This window comes from Euprymna scolopes, chromosome 46, assembly GCF_053919585.1.
Source record: "Euprymna scolopes isolate OS-2025 chromosome 46, ASM5391958v1, whole genome shotgun sequence".
Lineage (NCBI taxonomy): Eukaryota > Metazoa > Mollusca > Cephalopoda > Sepiida > Sepiolidae > Euprymna > Euprymna scolopes.
This window is the reverse complement of record NC_136527.1, coordinates 100,596,236-100,610,297: the sequence shown is the minus strand read 5'-3', so window position 1 is coordinate 100,610,297 and position 14,062 is coordinate 100,596,236. Positions and strand designations below refer to the sequence as shown.

Here is a 14,062-nt window from a genome sequence, read left to right as displayed (position 1 = left end):
ATACACACAGTTTTAGTTAAAAACACTTGAATTTTTTTTTATGTAGAAAACTCAGTTAAATACATTTCTAAGTCATAAATTATAAATCAGCTGCAAAAAAAATTAGTCGGTTAGAAAATGTGTATTTAAGTCATTTGTTAGGCGTGTCAGAAATTTCGTGAAAAATAGTGAATAATTCCACCCCGTCTTTCCAAGCTTATAACTCCTCGAAAAATGTAATTCATCCCTATTTTTTTTTTTTTCAATTAAAAGAGCAAGGACCAAGGTTTCATTAAAAAAAACAAAAAAGCATAAAAACAAACGTGTTTTTTTTTTTGTTTTTTTTTTAAGGTTTTAAACTTCGGATTTTACAGGTAAATTTCTAAAAAAACACTACTTTTTTGTTGTTTTAAATTTGAATATATTATTTATTGACCTTTTCTCTTCAATTTCTAATATATAAAACTTTGGTGAGTAAATTAATTATTTACTTTTTAATAGACACTTGAAAATGGGGGGGGGCGTGAATTAAAAAAAAACGTTTGTCTAAAATATTATATTCGGTTTATTGGAAAGAGCATAAAATTTCACATTGACCCTGAAAACATCGTAAAAATAGAATCAATAGAAAACTTTTGATAGATTTTTAAAGTTTAAAAATTGAAAAATATTGAGTTCGTAAAATTCATTACTGTTTTTTTTTAAATAAAAAAAACTATATTTCTATTACTTTTAAAACAACTTTAATAGTTTATTTTGGAAGTATAATCCATAAAGAAAATAAACAACCCACTTTTAAAAGAGAAATTACGAGTTTTTTTTATATTTTATTCGCAGTTTCGTGTTAGGGGTGTCAAAAATTCCTACAAAAATTCTGATACACCTAGTATTTCACTCTCTGTCTGTCTGTCTGTCTCTCTCTCTCTCTCTCTCTATATATATATATATATATATATATATATATATATATATATATATAATTTAATTTTGTCTCTTCCATAACATCATTTTGTAATGTCATTTACTGTGTCCAATTATTCCCCATCTTTGTTTTAATGGATGACGTCATTTTCATGTGTCATCATAATTTTGATGACGTCATCAAATGTGCATGGTGGTAAAAATGCAAGATTCACAGTTTCAGTTAAAAACACTTGATTTTTTTTTTATATATAGAAAACTCGGTTAAATGCACTTCCAATTCATCTATATATATAAAAGCGAAAATGTATGTATGTATGTATGTTCGCTTTTCCTCGATGTCCACGAAAGGCTTCTTTCAAACAAGCGCTTGCTCGCTTCACAACATTTTAAAACTTTTTATATCATCTAGAAATTGTAATATCTACAAATTATCCACGGAGCTCGGCTGTCTATTTAATTTTATTGACTTTCAAACCTTAATTATTCCGCATTTCCCGCATCGGCACGCGTTACATTCGCTTTTCGGTATAAAAAAAAGCGAAACTCGACTCTAATCACAGGCGGAAAGCCAGCCCCCCCCCTGCATATCGAGACGAGGGAGCGGGTTTTTTAAAAACAAACAAACCCATTTATTCAAAACTGTCCCGCACAAAATAACTGCTGAATACCTATCGCCGTCACGTCAATCAAAAACGCGCACCTGTTTTTTTTTAAACACTTTACTATTTTCCAACTGCGCGTCGTCAACGCTTCGGCTTTTTTTCACATACCCCGAAAAACACCCGGGCAACGCCGGGTACCCCTCGCTAGTAAATTATAAATCAGCTGTAAAAAAAAAACCTCATAGTCGGTTAGAAAATGTTCCGTAGGTATCACAGTTTCTTGTGAAAAAAGTCGATGCTGTTACCGTATAAACGTCAGTTGTATAAAATCCATATCATAATTTTTTTAATTCACGTTCATCTCTAACGAGGCATATCACCAATTTGATGTAAGAGGCTACTATTTGGGACGATGCCTAGGAAAGAGTAACAAGATGTTGATTTACATTACATTTGAAATTTTTTATGTCAGTACAGTCAGGGAAGCAGGTAACAGGAAAGGAATTCCAAAGTCTAGCTGTTCAAGAAAAAAAAACTATTAGAGTAGAAATCTTTTTGGCATTTAGGGACCTCAACGGTGAAGGGGTGCGATTTTGTTGCTAAGTGGGGATATGTACGTCAAGGGGGCATAAGTGCAAGCATATTCTATTCAATGTTTTGGGTCAAGGGTCACCTACATGATGTCCCTCTGTATACCTCTCTCTCTCTCTCTGTCTCTCTCTCTCTGTCTCTCTCTCTCCCTCTCTCTCTGTCTGTTCGTCTCTCTCTTTCTGTCTGTCTCTCTCTCTTCCTCTGTCTCCCTCTCTCTCTCTCTCTCTCTCTCTCTCTCCTCCTCTGTCTTTCGCTTTCTTTCTCTCCCACTGTCTTTCCCTCTGTCTTTCTCTCTCTCCCCTTCCTCTCTCTATTTCTCTTTCTTTTGCTTTTCTTTTCTCTTTCTCTCTCTCTCTCTCTCCTCATTTGATTCATGATATCATTTTGTGATGTCATTTTTGTGTGACATCATCATTTTGATGACGTCATCAAATGTGCACGGTGATAAAAATGCAAGATTCACAGAGTTTTAGTTATATATAGAGATCGATGGTTAATATCTCACAGGCTTGTTTTTAATTTTTTTATTTTGAATAAAAATCTTTTTTATTTATTTATTTATTTAAATTATTTGCAGGCGATGGTTTGCTATCCAAGATAATCAACTTGTCTACCGGAAACGTTCGAAGGACAGCCAGACTATTATGGAAGAAGACCTACGTTTATGCACTGTGAAGCCGGCCTTTGAGATAGACCGGCGCTTCTGCTTTGAAGTTGTCTCCCCTGCAAGGTAACAAAAATTCTTTTTCCTTTTGCATCCTTCGTTTGGTGTTCGAGAAGGCAAAGATTGGCGATTATCTCTGTCACATTCAATAATACCGTCATCTACATTTTAAAAAATGTTTTGCAGATTAGCACAAGATGTTAAAATTATTAAAAAAAAAAAAAAAAAAAATTGAAAACATTATTTGTTCAGTTTTAGGAGAGGGGTTCAATTTACTATGCAAGATTAGCTTAATTACTGAATTTTTTTTTTTTATATTAACCCATGGACAAATTAATCCAGTCTAAAAACTTATTTCTGAATTTCGAGCAATGGTGGCAATGTATGGTTATTTCAAAATTGAACTTGTATAGAAAATTAAACTTCTCCCTATCTAAAAATTGAACAGATATGTTTGTTTGTTTTTTTCTTTTTCTGGTTATAGTTAAATTGATCTTTTCGATTTCCGGATTCTGCCCTACAGATGAAACGACAGATATGGTCCCTTCTGATTAATGATTATCTTATATTAAGATAACATGAAAGCCCCCTTTCCTTTCCGCATGTTAAGAATGGCTTTCTTGTCTGCTTAACCATACCTAGGTATCCAGTTAAATAGATAGCAGAAAACAGAAGTGAAAAAGAACAGACAATCTTGAATAAAAATTGGTTTTGGAATTTTTGATATTCGTCTATTTTCACGGTATTTTGGACAATGTAATCACCGACCTTCTTTAGGTAAATTTTTTGTAATTTGGAGAGTTTTATAATCAAACTAACAGGGATGCCTGGCATTGCCTGGGTGTTTGTTTGGGGAGGGAAGTGTTAGTAAGCAGGCGAGCGGAAGTGTAAAGTGTTCAGATTTAGCGATGAAAAAGAAATGAATGAGAATCACACAGGCGCAATAATGAACGTCTGGCTGTAGGCCAGTCAAGCTTTCAGCTTTCTGCCGTATTTGTTACCTCACGATGTTGGGGAAAACCAGCCCCCCCCCCAAGAAAGGGGAAACTCTGACAGTGTCTTGATGAATAGCAATTGTCTGATATGAAGGGTTTTCCCCACATTGATCAAAGCTGGCTGCCTTTTGTGGATGTCCCGGCTGAAGGGCCAGGAGGCTGCTGACTTCGCTTCAATTAGTTTCACTTTTATATGAAAAAGACAAACATACATGGGAAACCAGGGAATTTTTTAAAAGTCGATCAAAATAAAGATAGAGACGATGTCTGTTTTCGAATCGTAGATATTATGATTTACGAAACATAAAACTTCTCTAGAATAGAAACTTCGTCGAGAACCCCCACCAAAAAAGCTTTTCGCGGACATACACAAATGCATGCGCCCATTTTGACTTTTATATCATAGACTAGCGGGAGTGCCCGGTGTTGCCCGGTTGTTTGTAGGTGGGTGTGTTGGGAGGGGGGTAGATAAAAAAAGAAAAAGGTTTTGGTAGGAAGATAGGCTCAAAAACAAATATTAAAAAACAAAAAAAAAACCAGCAAAAAACTGTTTTGGGAGGGAGGTAGGCTAGAACCTGATGGGAGGGGGTACCCGGAATTGCCCGAGTGTTTGAGGTGTAAAAGAAAAAAAAAGTTTTGTAGGTAGGCAGGCTCGAACCTGAACCCTTGAGTTAATAGACTAATGACTAACCCGCCATGCTACAATGGCAGAGAAGCGAGAATGTGTGAAACGTGATGTGACAAAAGGTGCATGTTTAACAAGGTCAAACATCACGCCACAGGGAATGAAACGTTCATTCCGCACTTAATTTTAACTGCGGGGTAGTTCTTTTGGGTTTTGTTTTTTACCCAACTTTGTCTGGTTTTGTTTACCCAACGTGTTGGGGAAAGTCAGCTCCTCCTTTATTAGGGGAGTATCCAAATGAAAGCAATCGTCTGATATGACGGTGAAAACCGACATTGACCAAACGTCCATCGCTTTCTGGACGTTTCACATCAGTTTTACTTTTATACGAAAAAGCAGAATCAACATGTGAGAAGCTGAAATAGCAATAATCGTGTAAAACTCGCTGTAAATAAATCTAGACGCGACGCACGTTCGCAAATCCTAGATATTATAATCTAGGAGGTATATAAACAATTTTAAGCGATAGTAAACGAGAAGGCCGGCAAAAAAACATACAACAACTCGCACGTGCATTTTGCCTTTTATATATATAGACTAGCGGGGGTGCCCGGCATTGCCCAGGTGTTTGTAGGTGTGTGAAAAAAAAAGTGATTGTATGTAGGCAGGCTCGAACCCGTCACGCGAAGGCTGAAAAGAAAGTGAAAGAAAACCTGAGATTTTACCGCTGCACTATGATGCGAACGGAAGTGTAAAGTGTTCAAATTTAGCGATGAAAAAGAAATGAATGAGTTGGTAAATAAGTTAAGAATCACGCAGGCACAGAAATGAATGTGTGGCTGTAGGCCAGTTAAGCTTTTTGGCTTTCTGCCCTGTACTTGTTTTCCCACGATGTTGGGGAAAACCAGCTACCTCAAAAAAGGAGAACTCTGGCAGTGTCCAAATGAATAGCAATTGTCTGATATGAAGGGTTTTCCCCACATTGATCAAAACTAATTGTTGCAATATTTTGAACGGCTAATGGGGTATGATCCCACACAGTCGGACGATTCTATTTATAAACGATGCTGCTAAGAACTGACGAATCAAATAAATTCACGTTCTGCTACCAATCAGAAACCAGAATTGCTTCATAAATATTAAACCTTTTCTGGAGCAATTTCACATGTTCTTTTCCCGGGTTTCGACACTGTACTTGTTTCCCCACGATGTTGGGGAAAACCAGCTACCTCAAAAAAGGAGGCACTCTGGCAGTGTCCAAATGAATAGCAATTGTCTGATATGAAGGGTTTTCCCCCCCCACATTGATCAAAACTAATTGTCTTTCTGGACGTCGTGGCCAGAATGCCGAGGAGCAGTTGCCTTTGCTTTGGTTTAGTTTCGCTTTATTTATACAAGAAAAACAAACAAACACTCGAAACGAGGGATTTTTTTAAACTCAATCAAAATAATGATAGATAAAGATAAAGATGTCCGTTCACAAATCGGAGATAATGCAATCTAGGGAGTATAAGAAAAGTTCTCTAAAATAGTAACCTCGTCGAAAACCCCAACTAAAAATGTGCGTGGCTGTTTTCCATCCGTAGCCTTGAGCCCCTAAGGGGTATAGGCCATCTACAACTTTTTGGAGATGCTTTTGTAGCGACGGAGTTCTTTTTACAGGGTGAGGGTGCTGGCCCCACGCCCAACCTTTCCAGAAGGTACATACAGCGCCTAGCCTTCCAAAATGGTCATTCATCTGGCTCAACGTTGCTTAACTGGTGATCTGGTGAGAACCAGTGTGTGAACGTGATTGTGCCGTACTGTGTGGCCGTTTTGCCTTTTATATTTATATATATATATATATATATATATATATATATATGTAGAGAGAGAGAGACCAGCAGAGGTGCCCGGTTGTTTGGGGATGTGTGTTGAGAAAAAAAAAGTTGTCATAGGCAGGCAGGCTCGAACCTGAAGCCTTGACATGAAGGTGGAAAAGAACGTGCAAGAAAACGTGACATCTTACCGCTCGGCCAGGAAGGAAAAGGATTGAAAAGCGTTCTAATTTAGCGATCAGTAAAGTTTGGCTGTAAGCCAGTTAAGTTTTCAGTTTTCCGCCGTATTTGTTTCCTACACCAGCTCCCCCCAAGAGGGGGAGAGGGGGCTCTGGCAATATCTTAATGAATAGCAATTATCTGATATGAGGGGTATTCCCCACAGTGATCATAGGCCAGCGGAAACCTTTTATTTTCTATTAGTTTCACTTTTATATAAATAACACAAATAGGCGATAGGAAAAAATAGCGCACATTTTATAAAAGTCGATTAAAATAAATGTAGACACGACGTCCGTTTGTAAATCGTAGATATTATTATCTAGGGAGTATATAAGGAATTCTAAGAAATAGTACCCCCCCATCCCTCCCGAGCGCCTCCGCAAAAGAAAGCCTTACTTGGACATACAAAAACGCGTGCGACCGTTTTGTCTTTTCTATATGTAGATGTGAAAAAATATGAGACATTGTCTTCCGGTAAAAAAAACAAAAGAATGAGTTAAGAAGGCATATATTCACAAAAGAGATGATTTATATATGTTTGAAATGGAAGGTTTACAAGCAATAATGTGGCAGAATTGAGCACCAACATTTGGGAAATTGATTACATGGTGAAATTGATAAAGAAAGTAATTACACAAACGGGTGTACCTTTCTCTTTCCTGTCCATTGACGGAATGAGGGAAAGAAAGAGGAAGAAAAAAAAATTTCCTGAAAAATTGATGTTTTTCTGAATTAAATTTAAACAAAAAACTATAAATTCCATTTGCTCTATAAAGTATATTGAGCAATTCTCTTTTGGGCTGGGATTGTCTTATATAATATTACCTCCTAAAAATATTTTGTAAAACTCGATACTACACGATTAATTAATCTGTGTTCCGATTCACCTCAGGATTATATATATATATATATATATATATTTTGTTATAAGTTACTATTTTTCAAAAGTAGGTAACCAATGAAATATAACGAGGTTAATACAGAAGTAGGGCAAGTTACATTTTCAATTTGTCTTTACATAAGCAGTAATTTGTTGCTACACAGTCATGAGTATGTTTCGGTCTTCTACGCTTTCGAAAATAAACGTTGTTGCCTGAAGAGGTCTTTAATTACTAAATACTAGAAGACCGAAACATACTCATGACTGTGTAGCAACAAATTACTGCTTATGTAAAGACAAATTGAAAAAAAAATATATATATATATATATATATATATATATATATATATATATATATATATAATTACTGTAATAATTATTTTTTAAATACCTACAGACACTAGTGTTTCATCCTTTCGAGAATCATCAGTACAGGGTGACATGACTACTTCCGGTCGGGAGATTCGAACCTGGCCATGAAGCCATCTCTGACTCCATTAGTAAGGAACAAACCCACACGGCCAACCTCAACCACGAGAAATATCGTTGAAATTTAAACATTTATTTTTTAAATGTTTAGATGTTCATACATAGTGATCTAATGATTTTAACATCATGATGTGCACATGTGAACCTGATTGATTGACTTTCATTTAAATCTCATTAAAGTGCTCAACAATAAGAACCGAGTTCTTAAAGGGGCTGACATAATTTTTTTTTTTTAAATACCCACAGACATTAGTGTTTTATCCCTTCAGGAATCATCAGTGGAAAGTGACACGATTACTGCCATTCAGGGGGTTCGAACCCAGCCATGAAGCCATCTCTGGCTTCATTCGCAAGTAACAATCCAAAGAAGACGTTAAAAACTGCTGTCATGCAATTACTATAAATATCTCGGTAAAAAAAAAAAATTAAAATATAACTTAAAACGAGAAGCTATTCTAAAGCGAGAAGCTATAAATACTCCCGGGCAATGTCGGTTAAGGACAGGTATTATGTAATGAAAGTAATTTAGTTGTTACAAAAACAAATATATACGAGGTGCGTGCAATAAGTAATGCCCCTGACCCACTTCCCATAGCAGTAGAGCAACGAAACTTGGCACAGTTATTAGTCTTTCTCTACATAGGAACCACCCAGAGTTATGCATTTCTCCCATCGTTTGATGCAGCTCTGAAGACCGGTTTTGTAGAACACCCCAGGTTGGTCCTCCAACCACGATGTGACTTCAGAAATCAAGGCTGCATCATCTGGGAAACGCCTTTCTTTCAAAAACAACTTCATGGTTGGGAAGAGGTGAAAGTCAGAGGGTGCAAGGTCAGGAGAGTAGGGAGGATGGGATAGGATTTCATAACCACAAGCCTGTGCTTCTGATCTGGCGACATGCGAGTTGTGGACCGGAGTGTTGTCCTGCAGGTGGAGGGTACCTTTGCTGATCTTGCTCCGCTTCTTGATTTTTATTGCTTCCCTTAATTTCCTCAAAAGTGAAGTATAATAGGCTCCTGTAATTGTGGTACCCTTTGCTAGGAAATCTGTCATCACTACTCCGTCCTTGTTCCAGAAGACTGTGAGCATGACCTTGCTAGCGGAGGGCTGCACCCTTGCCTTCTTTGGAGGTGGTGAGTCCAAGAGCTTCCACTGCATTGACTGGACTTTGGTCTCTGGATCATAGTGATGGACCCAGGTTTCATCCTGTGTAATCAGTCTTTTGAAAAAATTTTGACTCATCTTCTTGGCACATCTCCAAATTCATCCTCGAGCACTCAACACGTTCTCGCTTCTGGAATGGTGTGATCAACCTGGGAATCCATCTGTCAGACACCTTATGCGTATGCAAATGGTCATGAATGATAGTTTCCACAGACCCTGTACTAATCTTGACATCTTGGGCTATTTGGCGAATAGTAATGCGCCGATCTTCCAAAATGGCCACCTCAACTTGACAGACAGACGCCTCATCAATGGCAGAAGGGGGCAACCTGGGAGCTGTTTCCACAGACTTCCGGCCATGTTTGAATTCCAAGGTCATATGATGGGGCATTATCACTATAAGTTTCTTTCATTTCATCAAAGTCTCCTGTGGTGTGCGTCCTTTCAAATACAAAAACTGGATCACTGCTCGACATTCAACAGGCTCCATTTCACACCTGACTCAGTTCAAACACATGTAAAACAGAAACCACAATTAGTTCAGAGCTGTAATTTGACACATAACCCGTACATATATAAATCATTGCACATGCAAAATTTCAGTTAGATCAGACAACTGGAAGTGGGTCAGGGGCATTACTTATTGCACGCCCCTTGTACAACTGAAACGAGATACACTTAAGTTGGTTTGTGTATCCTTAATAATGGAAGCCATTTTTTTTATGTTCATATTTTCAAATGATTGAATGTTAATTCATGTTTCAGACGTGTGTGTATCGTGGAGGCGAGGGTGGGGGTATCTCTAGCCATTGGCTGGCAACCAGGTCAACGGAACCAATATTACTGCATCAAATGAAAGAAGAAATGTAATTATTGATATTTGTCTTCATAAAAACGCAATTGAGAATGAAACAATTGTACAATACTGGCTTTATTTAGTTATCAGTCATTCAGTTTCATTAGCAAAGTCATAATTTTTTTCCCTCCAAAACTAATCATATATATATATATATATATATATATATATATATATATATATATATATATATATATATATATACATTTATAACTCTATATGAAATATGTATGTAATCTATCTATATATCTATAAAAGTGAACGTGTCTGTCTGTCTGTGTACATTTCCCTACGCAATAACTCTGTCAATTTTTAGTCTATAGACTCGAAATTTGAAATACCGGGTACTGAGATTTGGGAAAATCGATGTGATGGGTGTCAGCCAGAAATTTGGCTGTTAAGGGGTCAAATTTCAACGATTTGACCTTTAAGAACTCTACCAAACTCCTCCGACAATTTTGGGTCTAGACACTTGAAATTTTAGATATAGGTTCCTTGAACCTGGATCTAACTTAATAAAGTGATTTGAGCCCGAAACTATAAATTTTAAGGGGTCATAATAGGGGTCAAATTAAAAAAAAATTGACTTTTTTTTGTTTTGCTAAGCGTACACCTCAAAACACCCGGGCAAAGCCGGGCTGAAATGCTAGTATATCTATAAAAGTGAACTTGTGTGTGTGTGTGTGTACATTTCCCTACCAAACTACTCTGTCAATTTTCAGTCTATAAACTCGAGATTTCACATAAGGGATATTGAGATCTGGGAAAATATTTTTAATTCGTTTTCGGACAGAAATTTGGCTTTCAAGGGGGGTGAAAGTTCAACGATTTGACCTTTGAAAACTCTACCAAACTCCTCCGCCAATTTTGGATCTAAACACTTGAAATTTTAGATGTAGGTTACTTGGACATGGATCAAACTTTTTAATTTGATTTGAGCCCAAAACAATAAATGAGTAAAAATCGGGGTCAAAGTTTTTAAAAAAATTGACCTCTGTGGTCTCTACCAAATTACTCAGCCAATTTTTGGTCTAAGCATTTGAAATTTTACATAAAGGGTATTCAGACATAAGGCAAGCTTTTTAATAAGTTTTTAGGCGAAAATTTTGCTGCCAAGGGGTCAAAGTTGAAAAGGTTGATCTTTGCAGACTCTACCAAACTCCTCCACCAATTTTGGTTCTAAACACTTGAAATTTTAGATATAGGTTACCTGGACATGAGTCAAACTTTTTAATATGTATATATATATATATATACACATAAAGTTATGAACAGTACATAGGACCTGGGACATATGTATAATCTTATATAAAATATATATAATCTTGTATTAAATATATATAATCTTGTATAAAATATATATAATCTTGTATAAAATATATATAATCCCGTATAAAATATATATAATCTTGTATAAAATATATATAATCCCGTATAAAATATATATAATCCCGTATAAAATATATATAATCTTGTATAAAATATATATAATCCCGTATAAAATATATATAATCTTGTATAAAATATATATAATCCCGTATAAAATATATATAATCTTGTATAAAATATATATAATCTTGTATAAAATATATATAATCCCGTATAAAATATATATAATCTTGTATAAAATATATATAATCCCGTATAAAATATATATAATCTTGTATAAAATATATATAATCCCGTATAAAATATATATAATCTTGTATAAAATATATATAATCCCGTATAAAATATATATAATCTTGTATAAAATATATATAATCTCGTATAAAATATATATAATCCCGTATAAAATATATATAATCCCATATAAAATATGTATAATCTTGTATAAAATATATATAATCCCGTATAAAATATATATAATCTATTTGTTTATAATGGTGAATGTTTGTGTAGAACCATGGACACTTTTTGAGACAACTGCTGATCTCAGTCAGTTCAAATGGTTGCTACAGACAGAGCAGGTTTTACATTAGAGTTTTCCTTGTCATAGATGCATGTCTTAATGGAGAAATAGTCTTTATCTCTCTCAGTGGTCTTTAAACCCTAAACCTAACCCGGAAATTTCTATGTCCTAGTGCATTACATACAGTGCCTAGCATTCCCAAATGATTACCCATCTGGTATTGGCTAAGTTCATTGTTGCTTAACTTTGAAAATCTAACAGGAACTGATATGTCACCATATTATGTCATATTTATATAATTATAAAACTTTGTGGACCTTGCTTGCATTTTGTCTTCCATGATCGGGCGATTCCATCTTTTAAAAAAAAAAGAGATGACAAGTGAATTTATATTTGTATATTTTGGCAGCAAGTCATTATTCAAGCACGTCTGATTGAACACAACAGAGTTCTGCTTTTTTCCGATCTTTCTGGATATCTTTTCCATTTGCCGAGCGGTCTTTTTAATTTGTATTTTAATTTGCACCCACCTTTATAGCCAATTTAAAAAAAAAAAAATTATAAAATACATCAAACTTCCAAGGAAAAAAGAAGAAAGAAAACAACAACAATCGCTCCTGACAATAATCAGATGCACCGATAGGAAGCGTTTAAGAAGAATATAGGCGAACAACAACTTTTGGACCCCATTTTATATAACATGCTTGATGAAATTAAAAAGATCACCCGGCAAATGGAAAAGCTACCCAGAAAGACTGGAAAAAAGAATAACTCTGTCGTGTTAATTTGGCATGTTTGAATATATATATATATATATATATATATATATATATATATATATATATATATATATACACAAAAGAAAAACGAATTCATAGGACTCCTATAAATTCGTTTTTCTTTTGTGTGTATTGATATTCATTTTAAAACCCCTCTTTTCTATTTATTTAATGTATTTATTTGCTTCCCCACCAAAGCAAATTAGGCACGAGGCCGTTTTTAATGTGGGGTAAAAACCAGCTCCCCTAAAAGTAGGCAAAAAGGGGGCACTCTCGTTACCAAAAATAATAATTGTCCCAGTATAGAGGGTTTCCCCTCCATTGACTGGTACAAATTATCTTAAGTGCAGCATCTGCAGAACAGATGCTACACTTTGATCCCGGCCCGAAGGCCAAGAGCAACAGCAAAAACACAAGGTATTACTTAGGATGGAGAGAGTCATTACTTAGGATGGAGGGAGACATTACTTAGGATGGAGAGAGACATTACTTATGATGGAGAGAGTCATTACTTATGATTGAGAGAGTCATTACTTATGATTGAGAGAGTCATTACTTAGGGTGGAGAGAGTCATTACTTAGGGTGGAGAGAGTCATTACTTATGATGGAGAGAGTCATTACTTATGATGGAGAGAGACATTACTTATGATTGAGAGAGACATTACTTATGATGGAGAGAGTCATTACTTATGATTGAGAGAGTCATTACTTATGATTGAGAGAGTCATTACTTAGGGTGGAGAGAGTCATTACTTAGGGTGGAGAGAGTCATTACTTATGACGGAGAGAGTCATTACTTATGATGGAGAGAGACATTACTTATGATGGAGAGAGACATTACTTATGATGGAGAGAATCATTACTTAGGATGGAGAGAGACATTGCTCAGGATGGAGAGAGTCATTACTTAGGATGGAGAGAGTCATTACTTATGATGGAGAGAGTCATTACTTAGGATTGAGAGAGACATTACTTATGATGGAGAGAGTCATTACTTATGATTGAGAGAGTCATTACTTAGGGTGGAGAGAGTCATTACTTAGGATTGAGAGAGACATTACTTATGATGGAGAGAGACATTACTTATGATGGAGAGAATCATTACTTATGATGGAGAGAATCATTACTTAGGATGGAGAGAGACATTGCTCAGGATGGAGAGAGTCATTACTTATGATTGAGAGAGTCATTACTTAGGGTGGAGAGAGTCATTACTTATGATTGAGAGAGTCATTACTTAGGGTGGAGAGAGTCATTACTTATGATTGAGAGAGTCATTACTTAGGGTGGAGAGAGTCATTACTTAGGATTGAGAGAGTCATTACTTAGGGTGGAGAGAGTCATTACTTAGGATTGAGAGAGTCATTACTTAGGGTGGAGAGAGTCATTACTTATGATTGAGAGAGTCATTACTTAGGGTGGAGAGAGTCATTACTTAGGATTGAGAGAGACATTACTTATGATGGAGAGAGACATTACTTATGATGGAGAGAATCATTACTTATGATGGAGAGAATCATTACTTAGGATGGAGAGAGACATTGCTCAGGATGGAGAGAGTC

At 35.7% G+C, this 14,062-nt stretch overlaps 1 protein-coding gene across 38 annotated transcripts in view; it reads left to right on the top strand.

Annotated features, from left to right (window-relative positions):
• Positions 1 to 14,062, top strand: part of LOC145271199 (arf-GAP with coiled-coil, ANK repeat and PH domain-containing protein 2-like) — a 636,480-nt gene that overhangs the window by 462,036 nt on the left and 160,382 nt on the right. For all 38 annotated transcript variants that reach the window (XM_080126741.1, XM_080126736.1, XM_080126765.1 and 35 more), the window contains one exon: positions 2,674 to 2,826. In XM_080126741.1, coding sequence (XP_079982867.1) covers positions 2,674 to 2,826 — 153 coding nt within the window. The remainder of the gene's footprint in view (positions 1 to 2,673; positions 2,827 to 14,062) is intronic.